The 19694-nt window shown below is 36.9% G+C and overlaps 2 protein-coding genes across 2 annotated transcripts; both read left to right on the top strand.

Moving 5' to 3' along the window:
• Positions 1–1438: 1438 nt before the first annotated feature.
• LOC145223218 (uncharacterized) lies at positions 1439–8169 on the top strand. Its single transcript, XM_080089632.1, has 10 exons — positions 1439–1529; positions 1755–1817; positions 2013–2066; positions 2417–2452; positions 3509–3601; positions 3850–4802; positions 5859–6090; positions 6563–6774; positions 7165–7408; positions 7946–8169. Exons 1-10 carry the CDS (start codon positions 1439–1441, stop codon positions 8167–8169), a joined length of 2202 nt encoding a protein of 733 aa, XP_079945758.1.
• Positions 8170–11857: 3688 nt separating this feature from the next.
• Positions 11858–16810, top strand: LOC145223302 (uncharacterized). Its single transcript, XM_080089746.1, has 10 exons — positions 11858–11903; positions 12638–12691; positions 12843–12878; positions 13142–13231; positions 13732–13773; positions 13985–14065; positions 14296–14885; positions 15103–15334; positions 15503–15961; positions 16116–16810. Exons 1-10 carry the CDS (start codon positions 11858–11860, stop codon positions 16808–16810), a joined length of 2325 nt encoding a protein of 774 aa, XP_079945872.1.
• Positions 16811–19694: the final 2884 nt, after the last annotated feature.

Below are 19694 nucleotides of genomic sequence, written 5' to 3' on the forward strand. Positions count from 1 at the left end.
TGTATATTTCGCAAGGCATGTTCTGTTTCTAATACGAATTCACTGGTTTTGCCTTAACCAATGGTTTAAAACCGACAATGGCAACCACTGTCCGTCAGTATAAGCACAGCTGCCTATGTTTTCTTGATAGGTTAGGTCAGTGGTTCTCAAACTTATTTTTGTTGCGACGCCTCTGGAAAAGTTTTCTGGACTTGTGACGCACCAGCAAATAAAAGTTAATTAGGAAACTTATCAATAAACAGTTAATTTAAATTTATTAAACAGAACTTCAGTGCACCCGGCAATCACGTGCGGGCTTTTGTTAATTGTTTCAATTATTGCGCACGATTGCATTGTCTTGTCTGCTGCAAGATCTCAGCAGCATCAATAACGAATTAAAATGAAAGTAATGTTTCAACTTACGCACAATATAAACAAATGCACAAAAATTTACTGCTGCAACTCATGCACAATAATCACTTAAAACTTTAGCTAACAATTATACGTTATAACTACCTCAAGCCTTTGCTAGAAAAGTCGTCTTTGTTATGAAGCAAGACTCCGTTCACATAATCAAGTTTAATGCCCGCGAAGCGTCGCCCCAGACACGCGCCTATCACGCACTTGCTACTTGTAATGTTTGGTCTCGACGTACATGAACGGACAGCCGCATTTTTGATCAAAACTTTTGAGGTAAATTTACGTCAATCCGCACTCTACACAAAAAGTATTTGGACGTAGATATACGTTAACCGCACTGAAACCTCATTTTTATGAGATAAACTGAGTTCTGCCACGAAACGGAAATATTCTGCGACGCCCTTGGAAAATTGAAACGACGCACCAGGGCGTCGCGACGCACAGTTGAGGACCACTGGGTTAGGTCATTTACAATAAAATAACTATTTATCACACATTTATCACGCAATATTTTATTCTTTAACCATTAAACTTTGTGTACAGCACTTCAAGCTTACTGTGTTTGCTAAATTGATTTGGCAAAGGTGCATCCAGTTAAATACGCCATGACAATAAATACTGTGAACCAGGCAATTACTACACATCTTTTGGGTTGTTTGGTGTTGGCTGTAACTTTCCACAGCATTGATGCATTGCCGAATGCTACAGTGTTTTGTCGTAAGTGAAGTTAAATTTTAGAACAGTAAACAATATCAAATCATTTTTAACGTTTTGGGCGTAGCACGGTGGTAGTTATTTATGCATGCAAACTTTGTATAAAAGTTAGATATGTTTTATGTCTACAATCGACAACTAAAATACTTAAAGTGCACTGGTATAATGTTAAAGCACATATCTGGCATCATTATTTGGTTTGTATGGCGTATACTGGAAAAAATAATTCCATTCAATATCTTCCCCATAATGAACTATAAAAAATAACCGATTTGTGTCAATGTCTATTACACAAGTTGTGGTAATGGCCCGAAATGATAAAGTTATGTATAAACCCACTTCAGTTGTGTACGATATTCGCGGGGGTTCGGTTAATATTTCGACTTCCAATGTTCTTTACACCACAAAACCAGAAAGTACACAAAACTATTTTATGATCAAAACCTTCAATGTGAAATAATAAAGTAAAATTAAATCAACTAAGCGCAAAGCATACATTTTCACAGCTGCTGTTTGATTAGTTTTTAAAAGCAAAACTAAAAACCACGCAGGGATAGCAAAAACGCGACAAACAGGAGATCACAATAGACAGTAATTCCAAAACAAATATTATTGTCATACAACATTATTTGATTTTTTAGAGCGTGGACCGCCAACATGCGCGACCTTGTTATGTGAACCAAGAGCAGGCATTTGGAATTGCCGTAAGAAACGTTTTAGTTTATTTGTTAACCTTTTTTATCTTGAAGTTATTGTTAATCTTAAGTTTTTTGGGCTAATTCAGTTGTTGTCAGTATATTTTACGTTATTGCACCATTATTTGCTGCAAAAACCTTTTTTAAAGCTAAGATATTGGAGTACTGCTAGTTGCCAAAATATTTTAAACGTTTTTATTTCAGTATTTGCCCCACTAAAAGAAGGAAGTAAGGTGTACATTGGACAATGCGGGTCATGTAAGTAAAACTTATCCCACAACAAAACGTATGTTAAAATGGGTTATAGCTGATAAGAGATACATTTTACTTTTTCAATCAAATATCCAATCGATTTTTTTAGACCACAATGTAATTATAAAACAAAAAATAAATTATTAATCAAATATTAACAAACACATTTTATTATTGGTTTGTTTCGCTTTAAAATGAGTGATTTGGAATGTTTTAGAATGTGTGTTTTATTGTAATTAGTACTGTCCGTATTTGCTGGGCAATATTAAAATACATCCTGCACATTTTTTTCCTTTATAAGTCGTTTCATGAATATCTATAAGTATTTATTAACAAAACTTGCTTTATTATTGTAGGGAACGGAGATATAATAAACAACTTAAATATAAAAGGTTGGTAACACATATGTACTGTATTAGCAAAAACTTATGCATCAGATACGAAATTTTCTGGTGCTCTAAAAAAGAAACCGCCATAAGCACCAAAATGTGTACTTTAAGAGTTTACTGCAAAATGTGTACTGCAACAATGTTGTCGTAGGCTTATTTTGGATGTTAAATCTATAGTTCTTTGATTGACTATGATTACACTTAAATAACAGAATACACGTGCACTGGGAATAATTGCTGTTTAAAGAGCATTTTAGCGTCAAACAGCAACCCGAAAATAAAAGTCAAGATGCAACTATATCAAACAACAAGTAAGCATCTTCATGATAACAAACGTGTGTAGCCTACATACTAGCCACATTTAAACTAGATTTTAGACTGCATTAATTCAACAATATGTATAGTGTAACAGTATCTAAATAAAACAAGGAATAGAAGTAAAATAATTAAAAAGCAATTCTAGACCTCGCTGAAAGTATTAAACGCGAGAATATATTTCTGAACTTTATGTCTCTCCTACCACTATAGCGACATTGTTTTCGTTTTGTCTCATTTCTTACTTTGCTTCAAATACATGGCGTTTTGTGTATCCTTCGGTCGCGTCAATGAAATCCCAGTATAAGTCATTTAACAAAAATAATTGATTTCATTATAATTCCAAAATAACAAGACTCATGTGTAAACCAATGTCTTTCAATCAAACATATTTGGAATGTCTTACACTATAATATTTTGACAGATGTGAATGTCAGCGAAATCAAAATCATAAATTACACACAATGTAAGTACTGAAAATGGTTTGTAAATGTTAAAATATCAGGTTCTGATAGCTGTTAACAACAAGCTTAGACAAGTTTTTGTCGTCCTTACACAAATTATTTCTTTGAAACAATCATAAATGGGTCGGGTCTATTGAACGCGTAATACTTAATAAGCCACCGTCGCCTGCCTCGAATGCTGAACATGTCAGCTTCGTAGTAGGTGATAGCCAGTAATCTGTTCTTTTAAATGGTATTGCAGTTACTGGCAAAATTTATATCACTTTTACTTTTATTCTAGGCGTTCAAGCAAGTCCCCTCATCAAAACATTTGATCCGCCAACAGTTCTGAACAGTTTTCCAAAGAACTGCCTCAACTTAACACATTATTGCAGTAAGTTTAACTTGTTTGCCAGATTTAAAAATTTGTTCACGTCATAAAGCACTCCTCGATTGTAAAAAAACAGTAATTGTTTGTAATCTGAACTTGTCTGTGTTCGCACAACTATGTTTATCCAAATTAAAAAGAAATGTATTCGTTTGTAAGCAGGCAGAATTCAGCGCCTAAACACACATCCAAACAACACTGCTAAGAACTGGATAGTAATTGAAAAACCGTAAGGTAAACTCGTGTTTTTTCAGATTTTACAACTACAACACCGTCAACTTCAACTGCATTAGTTACAACGCAACCAACAACACAAACCCAAACATTTACTACAACCCCACCTACTACCAGAGCACAGGCAACAACAAAAATGGATACAACGTCCACCGTTATGACAGCAACGTCAGTAACGCAGTTTAATGCAACTACAAGCCAACCTACAACAAATCCATTGTCAGTAGCAACTTTAACCCTGCAGTCTGTATCTTCAATATTTTACAGTACAACTGCAAGTACACGTCCATTAGCACCAACAAGTCTTAGCGCCGTTAGCAGATCAGTTAACGTAACGAGGTCAGAATTCATCAAACAGGCGGTCCAGGCTGCTAATAACTCAACCGCTACTGAAGTAAACCTGCTCAATTTGACAACAGTGGGAAACAAAACTATTGTCACAAGCAACAACACCAGTCCAGTGCAACTGAAACTTTCCCAAACAAGCGTAAATGGACTTTCACCACAGTTCGGAGGATCATGGGATGTTGTGATTGTCGTAGTGGAGTTTAAGCTACCTCAGAATGTACAAACATTTACAGCACAAACTTCCCATAGCGGAATAAAAACCGAAGTTTTGCCATTCCCTGGTGCCCCAACAATCAGCATAACTGTCATTGATGCAAATTCACACAGTAAGGTCAGTGCAAAACTGAACTACGTTATATCGTTGCAAAACACCACCTCCCAAGTACAAGCCATGCTCAACCAAATAATCAACAACAAAAGCAGTAACGGGAAGTATGGAGTAACCAGAATCAACAAGATAGAAACCAAATGTGGATTTTTTGATACAACGCAGCAGAGGTTTTCAACCAGAGGTTGCTCACTGCTTGCAAGCAACTCAAGCCAGGTTTCATGTTTCTGCAACCACACAACCTTGTTTGCGGCTTTGCTTTCCGTTCAGTCCTTTCCCATACCGTCAGAAGTTGTGGTAAGCACATAATGTAATTAAGTTCTTATATTATTTGTCAAGTATTTCCAAATATACATTAGGCATAAATAGATTGCAAAGGTGAGTACTATTCACCGGCAAGTTTAAATAATTCACTACTCCAGCCTCCATAAGTGCACAAAATTAAGCTTACAATTATAGCAGTATGTTTATAAATAAGGCAATAAAAACCAACATGTATTTAAGTGTTTGAAAAGTTTTATCATGATTAAACAGTGGCTATTATTCGCAAGGCTGCTTGGCTGCGTTTTTTCATTGTTTACGCTTCAACTACATACTGGCGTTAAAATATCAGGAAGGAAAAGCAGCAGCACAGTAACGCTTTCGGTGTACAACACATCAATAACAAACACTTTACGTAGAGCAACTACCCGGAACTTTTGATGTTAATGAAGCTCAAGCGGCAAGCGTCGTTACAAACAACTCATTTAAAAAATGACACAAAACTGATCATACCGTTGTGCTTTAGGGCTACACTGTCGCACTCTTAATCTTTAGGTCTCTGTTCTGCAATAAAAGAAATTACATTAGTGGTACAGTCGCTGCATAACAAAATATTACAACCAAATGCAACACAATCAGCCACAGTTTTATTGTAACTGCATGAAAACATTTTTATCATACTGCATGAAAAATACGATTTAATGAAATCGTTATAAAATTCGATTTGAAACATATGTGTAAACCAGTGATTCTCAAACTGTGTGCCGCCGCACACTAGTGTGTCGTGAGAGATTTCCAAGTGTGCCGCGAAATATTCTCTATTTTAAAGTGCAAACATTCCCTGGTATTTTAGGACATGATGACGAAATACTGGTGCACATGACAACGTTTCAAAGCTCATACTTTTGTTATTGGTAACAAAAAGCGTTCTTACCCACCACAGTACTCTTGAAAGTTAACATTATATGATCAAATTCTGTTATGTTTACCTGCGAAGTGTGGCGCGGAAGGAAATTTTAGTTCTTTAAGGCGCCGCATGCTTAAAAAGTTTGAGAACCACTGGTGTAAACGTATTTTTATTTTTATTTGCAGTTTCTCTCCTACATTACTGAAGCAATCAGTATCTCTTGCCTCATTATCACAATATCAATACTGATGACAGTCAGAAAGAAAGTGAGAAGTGACAGGACAGTTGTTCAGATCAACCTCTCCGTCGCCCTCCTGTGTTTTCACATCCTAAATCTTGCCAACGTGTGGGCGTTAGTGGACAAACGTCTGTGTGAAACAATGACCATTCTCACTCACTTCTTCTTGCTTGCAACAGGTAAGCTCAGAAGATGTATGTCAGAAGTAAAGTAATTCATCTCCGTGGTTTTGCAGTTCACCGAATAGCACATAAATACCAGACGAATTTACCCAATGCATGTTGGAACGTTTAAATTGTTGGAATTTGAAATTTAAACAGTTTTTGGTGCAAGTTGCTGTCCCTGTTCGGCCTGCGTGAGGTCAAGTAAATTAAAATATAAATGAGAAAAACAGGCCTGTTTAAGCTGTGTATGAAAACGGCAGTGTTGCTTTCCATTTGAAAACAATGCCACTTTTTCCATATTTTACGGTAGTGACGCACGTCCGTATCCGAACAGGTTGTCTTACCCTAAATGTCTAAATAAAATTAATACGGGGTAAAATTAAGTTCAAGATATTGTTTTATCGGCCCTCCAACACAATCCAGTTTTCTTATGTGGCCCCTATTAAAAATAATTGCCCACCCCTGATCTAAAATTATATACACGCAGGTACATGGATGCTTTTGGAGGGCATCACTCTGTACTTGAAGACTACTGATCGAATCCTGACCTTGAACAAGAAGAGTCCTCGCAAAGTAGCGGGCACCAAGTTGGCATTGGGTTGGGGAATTCCTTTGCTGATCGTGCTACTAGCCAGCGCCATTGGTTTCCCCACGAACCGCTACATGGATTCGTACGTCAACAATTACTACAGATGCTGGGTACGTGTGGGTTTTGTAAGGGAAATGACTTCGAGCTGTTACAGGATTACGATTGTGGTTGGCCCAATTTTTCACACAGTATGAATAATAAAGAAAACTCTATACAGAAATGTATGACAACAAGTGACAATTAGATGCCAAAAGCTAAAGAATGCCCTAAAGTTGACAAAACTTTGATGAAAAAGTGATTAAACGTTCCGTAAAACTAAATCACATTTTGCAAACGAATAGAGTAAAATTGAATACAGTAAACTTTCCAATAATAAAAAAAATCAAACAAGGCAAACGCAATTAGAAGACCTCAGCTTATTTAAGAGATAACAGTAACAAAACATCCAGTACCACCTCTTTTAACGTTAGTCATGAATGATCAAATGTCTCCTGTCATAGGTGGGAACACAAAACAAATTCCTGCTCGGGTCCGTTATTATTCCCATGGTAGTATTTTACGCCACGAATGTCGTCATCGCCATCAAGGTTATCTGGTTTGTCCACAAGCTGAAAAGCAGTGAGCTGAAGCCCTCCGCGTCCCGATCGTCGTCGGCTAACGCTGAGAATATCGGCGCAGCAGTGAAAGTCTTTCTTATGTTGTTTCCGGTTTTGGGGCTTCCCCTGTTCTTTGCATTCATGACAAGTAAGTCACGTGGTTTGATGAAATAGTTTGCTTTGGCTTGGAAGCGAATCTGTCGATCAGGTTTTGATCTTAAACCGGACCCTTAAACTCACCTAGCCGTTGCAGATTGTTTAAGTGCAATGTTGGTGAAAAAACATGTGTTCCGTGCTTGCACAAATAAAACCCTAGAGAATTAAATTAAAAACACATATATACCTTGCCATATGGAAATGCTTACTGCTGACCGACTATTTCAGTGTGAAGCACTCATATGCGTAGCATCATATTGGGATTCCTATCACATATTTTACACCCTGAGATTTGTCACAGATTAAATTTACCTTGTCTTGCAAAAAAGTAGAGCAAAATGACACGACCCAAAACAATTTAACTTCCGCAAGGCTATTAGCTTCCCAACTCATCAACAGTGCAATATTTATCATCTGTTTAAGCCTTCAGTCCTTAACCTCACTGTTTTGTTCATTGAAAGTTAGCAAGCAAAAGTAATTACAGCGCTTAACTTTTTTTAGTCTCAATTAAACACGTTCCTCTTTGCAGGCATTGAGCCGTACGAAGCATCAGTGGTGTTCATGTACATCAACGTCATCCTCAATGGGTTGCAAGGTTTATTTCTATTGTTTGTGTACTGTGTGCTGTGTAGCGAGGTTCGTGAAGCAGCTGGGAGGTCGTTTGAGAGAATTCGGCTACGGTACTCAAAGGAGGAATCGACCAAACTTCACACAAGGTCATCCCATAACGCCCCTTCAGTGGCGATGACCTGATAGAAACGAAGCCTTTAGATCAGTGGTGGCCAAACTACGGCCCGCGGGCCGCATCCGGCCCCCAGTCCTGTTTCATCCGGCCCGCCAAACACCTTGCCTGTTTTTTTTCCAAGCACCATATTTACCACTGTGAACAAGCAGTGCAACAGCGCTGGCTGCTACGAGCACTAGCTTGTGGCAAGCGTTGTTATTTTCGGAATAAATGCCCAAGATGGTTTTATTTATTGTTATTCTACTACAATAATATATATTTTAATAAAAATGGCAAACAGTTACGACTAATTTTTCGTAAATCTCATTAATCCGGCCCTCCAGTGGCAAGACAGTTGCAAATTTGACCCTCTGGTAAAAAAGTTTGGCCACCCCTGCTTTAGATAAATGGAAGCAACCATCGCAAGACTCCGTATGTTCACTGTGTTTTGCCTAAAGTGTTCATTGCAACCTGTTTTTGAGGATTTTAAGCGATGCTAAATTGTAAGTCTGTTTTAGTGGATGTCAGTTTTTTCTGAACATTGCTATGAGGCTCATTAGTCTTCACCCACAAAGCAACGGACTGGCTGATTCCAGGTTTAAGTTTCATTACGAGTATTGTTTGTTTTAGTGGTGTCTATTTTTTATAACAATTATTTAAATGTTTTAACTATTTTTTCTTATTTGGAACAAAATTGTTAAACTGACAAACTGGACCTTGAAGATCTGCTTGCGGGTTTAAAAACAATTTGTCATCTAGGTTGATCACAGTTCAATTATTGTGGTGCCATTCGCTACCAACACTAATTCTCGAACCTTAGTGCAGCAAAAATCCTTATCTCTCCTAAAAAGTTACTGTTTGGTATGTTTGCATGCAATTAATGTTGGCTATTTTGAGTAAACCGCTTCGTAAAATAACAGCTCTGGTATGAGTTTTACCTCATTCACTTGCCTAAGTAAATGTTTTGCCCTTTTCTATCGGATGCAGTGCCCAACTTGTCGCGGGTCATGTTGCAAAAACGTTGACGCGTTGCAATTTCCTTTCCTTGCCTAGAGAATGTTTTGTAACACAATAGTTTAAATCGGCGGCTAGCACCAAAACTGATGTTTTTTTAAGCATTGATGCAAACACCTAATGTGTACAAAATCAGAATAAATTTTTGCGCTGTATTTCTGTTCTTCTTTGCGATTAAGGATGTTTTTTGGTTTCTTCATAAATGTTTTATTTATTGCGCCAGTCATGTTTTTTGTATCTCACTATAGTATCCTGTTTTAGTAGACTTTTAGTAGACGTTACGCAACAGCCTACGATGCAACGCACTGTTAACTGATATATAATTAAGGAGGCATGATCAGAAATTGCTGTCACCAGCAGGTTGTCCGAGTAGATACATGTCAATGTTTTGCACTTTTCTTGTTTTGCAGTGTTGTGTAAATTATTTTTCCGCAGTATTTAATGCTTTAAAGTTGTACCATTGAAATAGTTGCAATACAAAAATTGTACATTTGTATAAATTATTTATAATTTGCCCAAGAACAAAATCGCTGAACAATGTTTTAGACAAAACTTGGGGGTGGGTCGATTTGTGAATGGTATTAGTTGGAATGCTTCAGGTTCGAACAAAATCATTTAAATTACTCATGGGTAACCAGACAGGAACAAATCTAGGTATTCAAATCAAGTCTAAACACATTCATATGTAGCTATACGATACGAGTATAAGTGCCACATAAAACTATATCAAAAAATTTCTTCAACCAAGGATTTATTTGTTTCTACAAGTTCAACAAAGGAAAATTTGTTAAAAACGATGTTTAAACAACCACCACTGCAATATCCAATCCATCATTGTTGTATGCAGACTAATTTCTTTATTATATTGAGACATCTAACCAATTTAGCCATGGTCAAGACTAGACAAAAATTTTCTGTGGGCACAACGCCTTTGTATACAATACCCTCCACGGTAATTATGTATTTTACTGAATATAACAGATTGTTTAGCGGTCGGTGTTGAAACATGGTTGAAGCTGAGTTTGTCTCTTAGGCAACCTTTGTAAATGTGTTTAGTAAAATAATACAAGACTGGTATTGCCTACTTGTTAAAAAATTTGAACACTCAGTATAAACTGATGCAAAGATCAAAAGCAATAATGGAAACGAGATGTTGTCGGCAATCAATGATTTTACAAGTTCTGTTTCAACAAATTCAACAATCTTGAACATTCAACAAAACTGTGGAAAAAACCGACGCACAATCTGACATAAAATAAGATTGCAGAAAACCCATTAGCACTATTTAAGTTAACAAGAGTGAAGATATTTCAATATACACAATCGAAGTATCGACGTCCTATGCGAGACGCATATCTTAAAACACAAAGTTTTTTTTTCTGAACCAACAAAATCATCGGTCGTTCTACGGTGGTACTAAATACCGCATGTGGCCGCATGTGACCGCATGGTATACCTCATGCTACCGCATTTGACCGCATGTGATCACAAGGCAGGAATCTGTGAAGGACTTAATATGCTTTTGCCAAAAAATATTTTTGCGAAAAGCGCTGACGGTTAGAACTATTAGGGTTGGGTGAAGGTTTGAAATTAAAATCAATCTAGAATCTGGTCTCGTTTACCCCTAATGGGGCTGGAATTCTTACATTTCGCATAACATGATGTATTTTAAGAGAAAACACATGCGGTCACATGCGGCCACATGCGGCCACATGCGGTCACATGCGGTATTTAGTGCCACCCGTCGTTCTACACTCCCTGAACTCTGTTTTATTTGCAGTCAAGCTTGTTATCGCTGTTTTTGTGTGTTGCCGATGCTCTTGATACTTAACAAAAATGTTCTATTCCTAATGAAGGCGTCTCGCGTCGGTTGTTCATAACGAAAGTGAAGGAAAATATTACTTAACCATACACTGTATAGTTGTTCGTATTACAGCCTACAGTAACCACCGTGTAATCGAGAAGATTTGTGCATGGCCAACCACAAGTAAAGACATCATCGGTTCTACAACCTGCGAATTTAGTATTGGGGTCAAAACAGGTCGAGATGGATGAAAAAGTGATGAATCGCAAATGAATCGATAATATCTTACCATTAATATTACAGCAACAAAACCAACTTGGTGTAGATCGAATAAAAACATAGTTTGGAAATGAAAGATATTTAATTCTTTGATTAACTTTCATGGTTAACAACAACAATTTGATATTAACACAGTCGTTGAAACGGACACTTCAGTAAGACCGAGATTATTTTTAATTCAGCTACACAGGTCTCACGCGTATTCAGCCGCAAAACGACGTCGTGCTTCCTATGCATGAAATATAACACCATGAAGGCTTGGTTAAGAGCTTGGCTTGAACGCATACGCCGCCAAATGTTCCATAAAACTAGCCGGTAATAATCTGTTAGGCAAAGCTAAAAAAGTAAACGTTATGTCAAAAAAGTTTTAGTTTTGTCCAGGTATAGAGCAAGCATAGATGCGGGATAGAACAATTTACTAATCAGAAGTTGCGTTTTACAATTTTCTTGGCTATTTCATTATTTCAGCAAAATCGAAACAAGTTAGTGTCGTTCGGAAAACGCTCGTGCGTTAAGAAAACTAAAAATTTACAATGGATACCATCAAACTGTGTTTTCCACCCCGGATTTTACGTGTTTTGGTTTCAACAAGACGTCTGAAATTGCTGTCGTTCATCATTATGATGTTTCAACAAACTCAACAGCAATATCCAACCGAACATTGCAGTGAGTAGAATAGTGTTAAATGCAAATGCTTTTGACATCTTTTAAAACCAATACTATGGCGTGAAACGACGTTTTTGTTATGGAATAAGTACGACCGGACCAAAATATGTCATTTTTAAACAGCCTCGCAAAATTAAAATGTTTCGTTATGATTTATTTTATTTACCTCTGTGATAAATATTATAACACGGTTACTGATGGTGGAGAAAAGTAATGTTAAGTCACCGATCAAAGAATCCCCCCACCCACGGTAAACATAATTTACAAACCATTAAGCATAAACATGAGAGACAGCACTACTTAGCTGCAACTATAAATGAGATTGTGTATATCTATTTTTACCCGCTTTAGAATTTTTAACGACAACTATATTGCCTATGAAGTATTATCAGAAACCAGCTTTTGTTGTTTAAATGAGCTGAAAAGCATAGAAAGTTGGCCAAATACGATCTTTATTTCAAACGTTTCTAACAATCATAAGATTAACCCAGAAAAGACACGGCAAATATAATTTTTATTTTAGGTAGAGGACCTCTAAATTGCACAATCGTGTTGTGTCGAATATATGAGCAGCGAAACGTCACTTGTTGTAAGTATATGTTTGTGTGAGTTTAAATTATTAAAACCTATCAAACCGCTACAAAGCTCAATAATGTAAACAATGGCACATTATGTTCCATAACGTTGGTTTAGTTTTGCTATCTCGTGTTACTAACATGTTTGTTTCTTTATAGTCTTCGCACCATATGATGCATCGAAAAACATTTACAACCTAGGTGGAGGAGTGTGTAAGTAATAGATTTTACAACAATGTTTATTTAGGCCTCTTTAATTTTGATTGAGTTTACTGTAATAAAGATGTGCTTTATTGCTTCAGTATAGATTTGTTATGCAATATGTTCATTTGCTTGCAAATTAAAATCTTTGGTTTTCATTTAGGGGGAGAAGACCAAAGGATAACAAATCAAATATCAAGTAAGTTGCATATTAACATTGCAATTGTTCATAAACAATAAAATTTAAGACAAAATATTTGCACCATTTACTTGAAAAGAAAGCGAAAAAAATGACTCTGTCGTGCATAGCAAATGCAGAAATGCTTTAACCCCAAAACGATTTGTAGTCGAGTTAAAGTTGTGTTGAAAGTTAAAACAACTACGGACAATTCACATGCTTAAGTTGCTTTTGACACTGGTTTGTCCGGAATATTATCCTTTTTGGAGTTACTTGTTTTACAGAATATGGATGTACAGGTGAAGATTGTTGCCTAAAAAGAATCACATCTTCTGTACGACTTCTTATACAATTCATAGGCGGGGACCCAACAAGTAAGACTTTTGCTTAGGTTACTACTGGGTCAAAAATGTGAGCACTAGCATTAAAAGAGTGACGTAAGGCTCTACTAAAATTATATAAAGCAAAAATCGGGGCGAAGGAACACGTTACCAAAAATACTGTTAAACTTTCCATGTTTTTAACCTTCATATGCACTTTTTTACAAACGCTAGTAGAATTCAAAATCATCGAAAAATTATTTTATATTGCAAAGCGTTTTAACAACCGCATTAACTATACGCTCATTCTAGAGCAATACAAAAACGTTATGGAGGTTTAGCGGTAAAGTTGAAGTAAAACTTTTTTTTAAACAATTGTAACAGCATATGTAAGAACTGCACCTGTGACTAATCAAATGCCTTTGCTTTATGTTCTTTAATCTACTTGTGTTCGCCCCCGAAAACGTTTTAATCTACTTGTGTTCGCCCCCGAAAACGTTTGTAGATGTGTAGTGTGCTTTTACATGGTTATTTAACGGCGCTCTTATTTACAGTTGGTGTGGATTACACAGTCCATTTGGCTCATTACGAAAAATGTAAGTTTAATCGGAGTGATAAGTTACTAAAAAGTTGACCATTTAAAAAAAAAAAAAAAAACTAATTAATCAACATGTAAAAATTTGCAACAAAATCTGTAGCACAAAAATTTCGAACAATACAGAGGCAGTTTAGCAGATTAAAGACACTTGTATGCCCCGAAAGTGGGGCACGATTACTGCCTGTATTTGCAAACTCGCTGCGTTGCAGGTTTTCCTGGAGAAGAAAATATCGCTCAATCACTTTTACCCACTAGAGCAACAGAATGTCTCGATCTTTCACTGTATTGCTGTAAGTGTGCTTAGAAACTAACAATAGTTTGCGCAAACTTTTAAAACTGACTGAGCTTTTACAGTATGACTACACGTACTGTAAAACAAGAGAAAAAAACTCTTAAAATATGTAAAACGAAAAAACCCTTAAAAATTATTTGTATTTTTGAGCCTGATAGTAACCAACACGCCTATTTTGTGATAAACTCATGAAATAAGATCATCTGCTAGTACAAGTTTATGCCCTAGCAAGGACGACATCGACGACATCGACGACATCGACGACATCGACAAAATCATCAACAAAAATTGCAGTCGCGATCCTGCCTTCACAAAACGGTCAACTTCCAGGCATATCCTTCCACGTGACAGCCGTAAAGCCAGATTCAGTCGATCTCTCTAACGCACTGATACACGCCTCTCAACTCCAAGCCAATGCAAACATATCCTCGTATTTCAAAAGAACGACTATTGGCGACTATAAACACTCACTACTTATGGAGCCAGGCTTATTAGGTCTTGAACTAAGTGTCGAAGACGTTCGTAGTCGGACATACATACAAGCTAGTCTTAGTTTCACCATTTCACAAAAGGATGTTAAAGCAACCAATTACACACTGGAATTTGTATCTACTGACAAAGGTGGACAGGGAGTAACACGTCTTAAAAACGTGGAGCCTGTTTGCGGACTTATCAACACAACAGAGCAACAGTTCAGCACCTCTGGACGTTCAACAACTTCAACAAGCAACAGCAGCATCACATGCTTTTGCAACCACACGACTGTGTTTGCTGTCCTCTTATCAGTGCAATCATATGCCATTCCATCAGTCGTTCTTGTAAGTACTGTGTATTTTTATCACATATTTAACAATGTAGGAGGACTTGTATCACCACTGGTCCACTACAGTGCAGATTCCCTCTAACGAAAGTGAGTTGGTCACTGATAAAATGTCATTTCAAATTCTAGCTCATTTTTGCAATGAATACAGTATTATAAAATATTCAGCATAATGTTTTAAAATAGGAATAAAAGGATATTAAATCATTTTGCAGTTGCTCTCATATATCATTGAATCAATCAGCATCATTTGTCTCATCTTCACAATAGCAATACTGATGGCAGTCAGAAAGAAAGTGAGAAGTGACAGGACGGTGGTTCAAATAAACCTCTCTGTCGCCCTCCTGTGTTTCCATATACTTAACCTCTTTCACGAGCTAGCCTTGAAAGAGAACAGAGCCTGTGAAATCTTCACCATAGCAACGCACTTCCTGCTGTTGGCCACAGGTAAAACTTTAATAGCCTTTAGTCAACGAAAGGCCAAAACCGTTACAACGAATAGCAAACACCGCTATTCACTTCTAAATAACGTACCAATAGTTACCAATGGGAGTTTCTGTGGACTTACAAATTTTTTCTTTAATGATTTTCATTTGATTCTTTCACTTGTTGCAGGAACTTGGATGCTGCTGGAAGGACTGACTGTGTTCATGATGACAACTGATCAAATCTTGTTCATTGACAAGAAGAATCCAAGAAAGATGTTAATTCTTAAGCTGATATTTGGATGGGGCATCCCGCTAGGTTATGTTGCAGGCACAGCTGCCATCGCACTTCCAACACACCGATACATTGAAACCAATCCACCAACTTACAACAAATACTTCAGGTGCTGGGTCGGAACTCAATACGGCACACATCAAGCTGCTGTCGTCATACCCATGGCAGTTATCTACGTAATAAACGTCATTATTGCTGTCAGGGTCGCCTGGTTCATTCATAAACTTCGAGCTGGTCCAGCAAACACTGGAGGAGCGGAGAGAAACGTGGCAGATGACATTGCTGCATCGTTTAAAGTCTTCATAAGACTTTGTCCAGTCCTTGGAATTGGCATGGTTTTTGGGATTTTGACAAGTAGGTGTATGAAAAGTTTTTAATATGTAGCCTGTTGATATGTGAACCATAACATACCAGTTCAGGTAGTGTTTTTATGATGTTGTAAGTACTTAAAATCTTATATGTATAATGTTTTGTATGCTATTGTGACTTTTACATACTTTATTTCCAGATATTGAGCCATACGAAGCATCAGTGGTTTTCATGTACATCAACGTCATCCTTAATGGCCTGCAAGGTTTATTTCTCCTTCTCGTCTACTGCGTCTTTGGAAGCGAGGTTCGTGAGGCCTTGGCCCGTATAGTTCAAAGATTTCAACTTCGCATAAGCAGCAGAGAACCAAAGTCGTCTCATCAAGACAAGAGACACCCCAATAATTCAGTTTCTCCAAAACTAGTAGCAAGTGCGAAAGAGACACAATCACCGCTACAAAGGCATGCAGCACAAATAATGCTAGATCATCAAGCGCGGGAACATGCACAACCAAAAGAAGCAAGTTCTGGCATGAATTTCCAAAACGCAAAGTCATCTGTGCAAGCCCAGTTACTACAGCCTGTTTTGCTTTCCCAAATCCAAGAGGTCCGGTTAAAACCCAGAAAAATTGGGGCCAATTCACAATTTCAAGCATCGGGGGCAGGTGTTAAAACCAAAGTACCAAGGTCAACTGTGCACTACCAACCACGAAGGGCCCCTACGCACACCCAACAATCACGGTCTACTGTACACCAACAGGCAGGAGACATCGCTATTCAACCACAATCATCCGAGCCCACTGTACACCCCCAACATCCAACAAGGGTTGCCATTCCACTTTTATCAGCAATTTTAGCGCTTCGGCCAAAAACGCAGGCGGGTAACGAAAAGTAATATTCCATCGCATTTCGGCCGTTGTTTTGCATTTTACGCTTTTCAAATTGCAACATTTAAAACATAGGTATTTGTTGAGCTGTGGTTTCACAACATTTGCTTGATGCAATTTAAAATGAAATTTTTGACTCCAGCGGATGTGCGTAACACAACGCGAACGTAAGGTGATGATGTTAATTCAAACGACATACAGATTGCGCAAGAAGTTTTTCGAATTACGCTGACAATTTTTTACATGATATTTCTCATTGTAATTACGATGTGGTAGATTGTGACGAACGTATTAACAAATTATGTACATACCGTTGGCATTTTCGCATCAGCATACCTAAAACATAAAATATATGCTGTGTTAGCCTTTTGCTATCTTGTTAAGTTCCAACAAATTACGCACTGTTTTGAAGTCGTATTACCTCGTGACGTCCACACACGGCCTAATGTAAATTCAAACCCCTCTAAACAAACAGGTACTGTTACTGTATTTGTATTCAGCGACCATTGGTTTGTCCACCGTACATATCACGTTTATCTCTTTGAACGCTTGTCAACATTTTTTTGAAGCAGTTAAGTAAACATACATGTATTAGTGTGGTTAGTAAATTTTGCAGTATTAATTCATTTCAGTCATTGCATATCCAAACAAGCTATTCTTTAATATTTGTGCTGTTGTGTCTGTTTATGAGTCAATCAGCAATTTACTTTTGTTTTTCTGTGAGTAATAAACGCATATTGCTCTGTCCGAAGTGTTTTATCGGTATTTAAGTTTTTTATTGTCACTCTTTTTATGTCGTTTAAAGCCAGTTGCTGTACGTTATCCTTCATTGAAATAAAGTTGTGTGTAAGTCCAATTATGCTTTTTACTAAAAGAAAAAGAGGGTGTGGTAAGTCAAAAATAGGACTAAATTCAATTCGAGAAGGGGTTACTGGAAATATATAAATGGAAAAGCATCTTACATATCTATCCACAACCTTATACAAAAATTACACTCCATAGATTCCCAAAGACTACCCACACCAAAGGTTTAAAAACCACTTGTCTGTTTGCGTTTGTTCCGCAGCGCCACGGTAACAAATAAACTGACGCAAACAATTATAACTGGTAAAAACAAAAAAAACAAAAACACAGCATTCGTCAACGAAAATGACCATGTGGATAATTCAACAGCCTTGTAATCTCTATAAGTTACAAATATTACCGTTACGAACTACACCAGATAGCACCTCTTCGACATGGAGTAGTGTAAACGTTTTTGAACAAGAAAACCGAAGTAACTACCAAGTCGTTTCGTAGGAGTACTGAAAGTATTTTAATATTTGATTTGGTCCTTTTGCAAGTTCATGTTCACAAATTACGACAATTCATTTATTCCAGCCTTCTCGCGAGTTTATTGGTTCATGTCCTTTATATGTTGGTTTTCAACTCATCAATTCGACAAAAGAGCTTATTGTCGAAACTTGGTGCGGTGGTCAAGCTTGGCCAAGCAAAACCTTTTTGTTAAAAAGTATAAAAAAACACAAGGGCCACTGGGAGCTGTGTCAAAAGTAACAAAAATTAGTAACATATCTAAACCAAATGCACAATATAATTTGCACACTGTTTTTTTTTCCTTTAATTGCAAACATCAGCCAAAATCACCATAAGACGTCAACAGACCTGTATCAGTTCCGGCTAAAAAACAAGACAAAACTGCTTGAATAGGAAAGCTACTGATGACGTTCGGTGGCATGTTACTAAGCTTACATGTAAAGATAGACAAGAGATGCACCAGTATCTTCATGTATAACATTGTTTTGGCAAAGAAACGTTTAAGCACAATAAAGAAGACTGTGTAAAGTGTTCCCACCATTATGTCACTTCGGTAGAGTGTATTCAACCAAAGATGAAAGAAATAAGTTTTTTAACTTTGGGATTGACTGCAGATAGGGTTGTATTGCAATAGCTGTAGTATAACTTAATAGTACGTAGATTGTTACTGTATCGATTGAGGTTTAGTAGAGAATAAAATAAAATGGAGCTGACTCAAAAGAAAGCTCGGTATGTTGAACTGCTGGTGTTCGTCGTCACGTTGCTTCATGAAACTTATCAACAATATCCAACGGAGTATTGCGGTCAGTTAAAATAAACTTAGTTGCGTCATTACCATCTGATTTTTTATGAACGAAATTTTATTTGTGAGAAGCAATAGTGACGTACAACTTAGTGAAATTTCACAGGAGGTGAAATGTCTTAGGTAAAAATAAGGGAGGGTTAGTAAGCTACAATTTGTTAAAACAGGACATAAAAGAAAAATTGGCAATTAAAACTTCGTTTTTCCACTTTCTGTTCGTGAATATTACTGTACTTAATTGTGTATTTAAAAAGGAAGAAAACAATATGTTTGGTTACGAAGACAAATATACAGTGTATTTTGTATAAAAATAGTTTCTTTCTAGTCACAACTCACAAAAACTGCCATTCTTTACCGTTGTTAATAAATTATGCCGTAATTGTAAGGACTGCGATTAAATAATTTTGATAATATTAAATTTCAGATCTCGGTCCGCGAAACTGCACTGTGTTCCTTTGTCAGTATTATACAAACGATAAAAGTACATGCAGTAAGTGCGCTAAAAAAACGACAGTGGAAACAGGCAATAACTAGGGTTCATTTATCTAGTACAGTGGTCTTCAACCTTTTTTAAACGCGACCCCAATTTAAAAGAAAATTTAGTCAGCATTTACATGCGACCCCATTTTTTTCCGAAATGGAGAAGAATGTTTAAGTAATGCCTAACTATTTTCATGTAAATATGCCGGCTCAATTTTCAAGTAGACTTGAAATATTAGCAGTGTGTGCATTATTACGCTCAAATGTTAAAACCCAAAAGTCTATTTAATTTGGCC

The sequence above is a fragment of the Phallusia mammillata genome, chromosome 1 (genome assembly GCF_965637545.1).
Source record: "Phallusia mammillata chromosome 1, kaPhaMamm4.hap1.1, whole genome shotgun sequence".
Classification (NCBI taxonomy): domain Eukaryota; kingdom Metazoa; phylum Chordata; class Ascidiacea; order Phlebobranchia; family Ascidiidae; genus Phallusia; species Phallusia mammillata.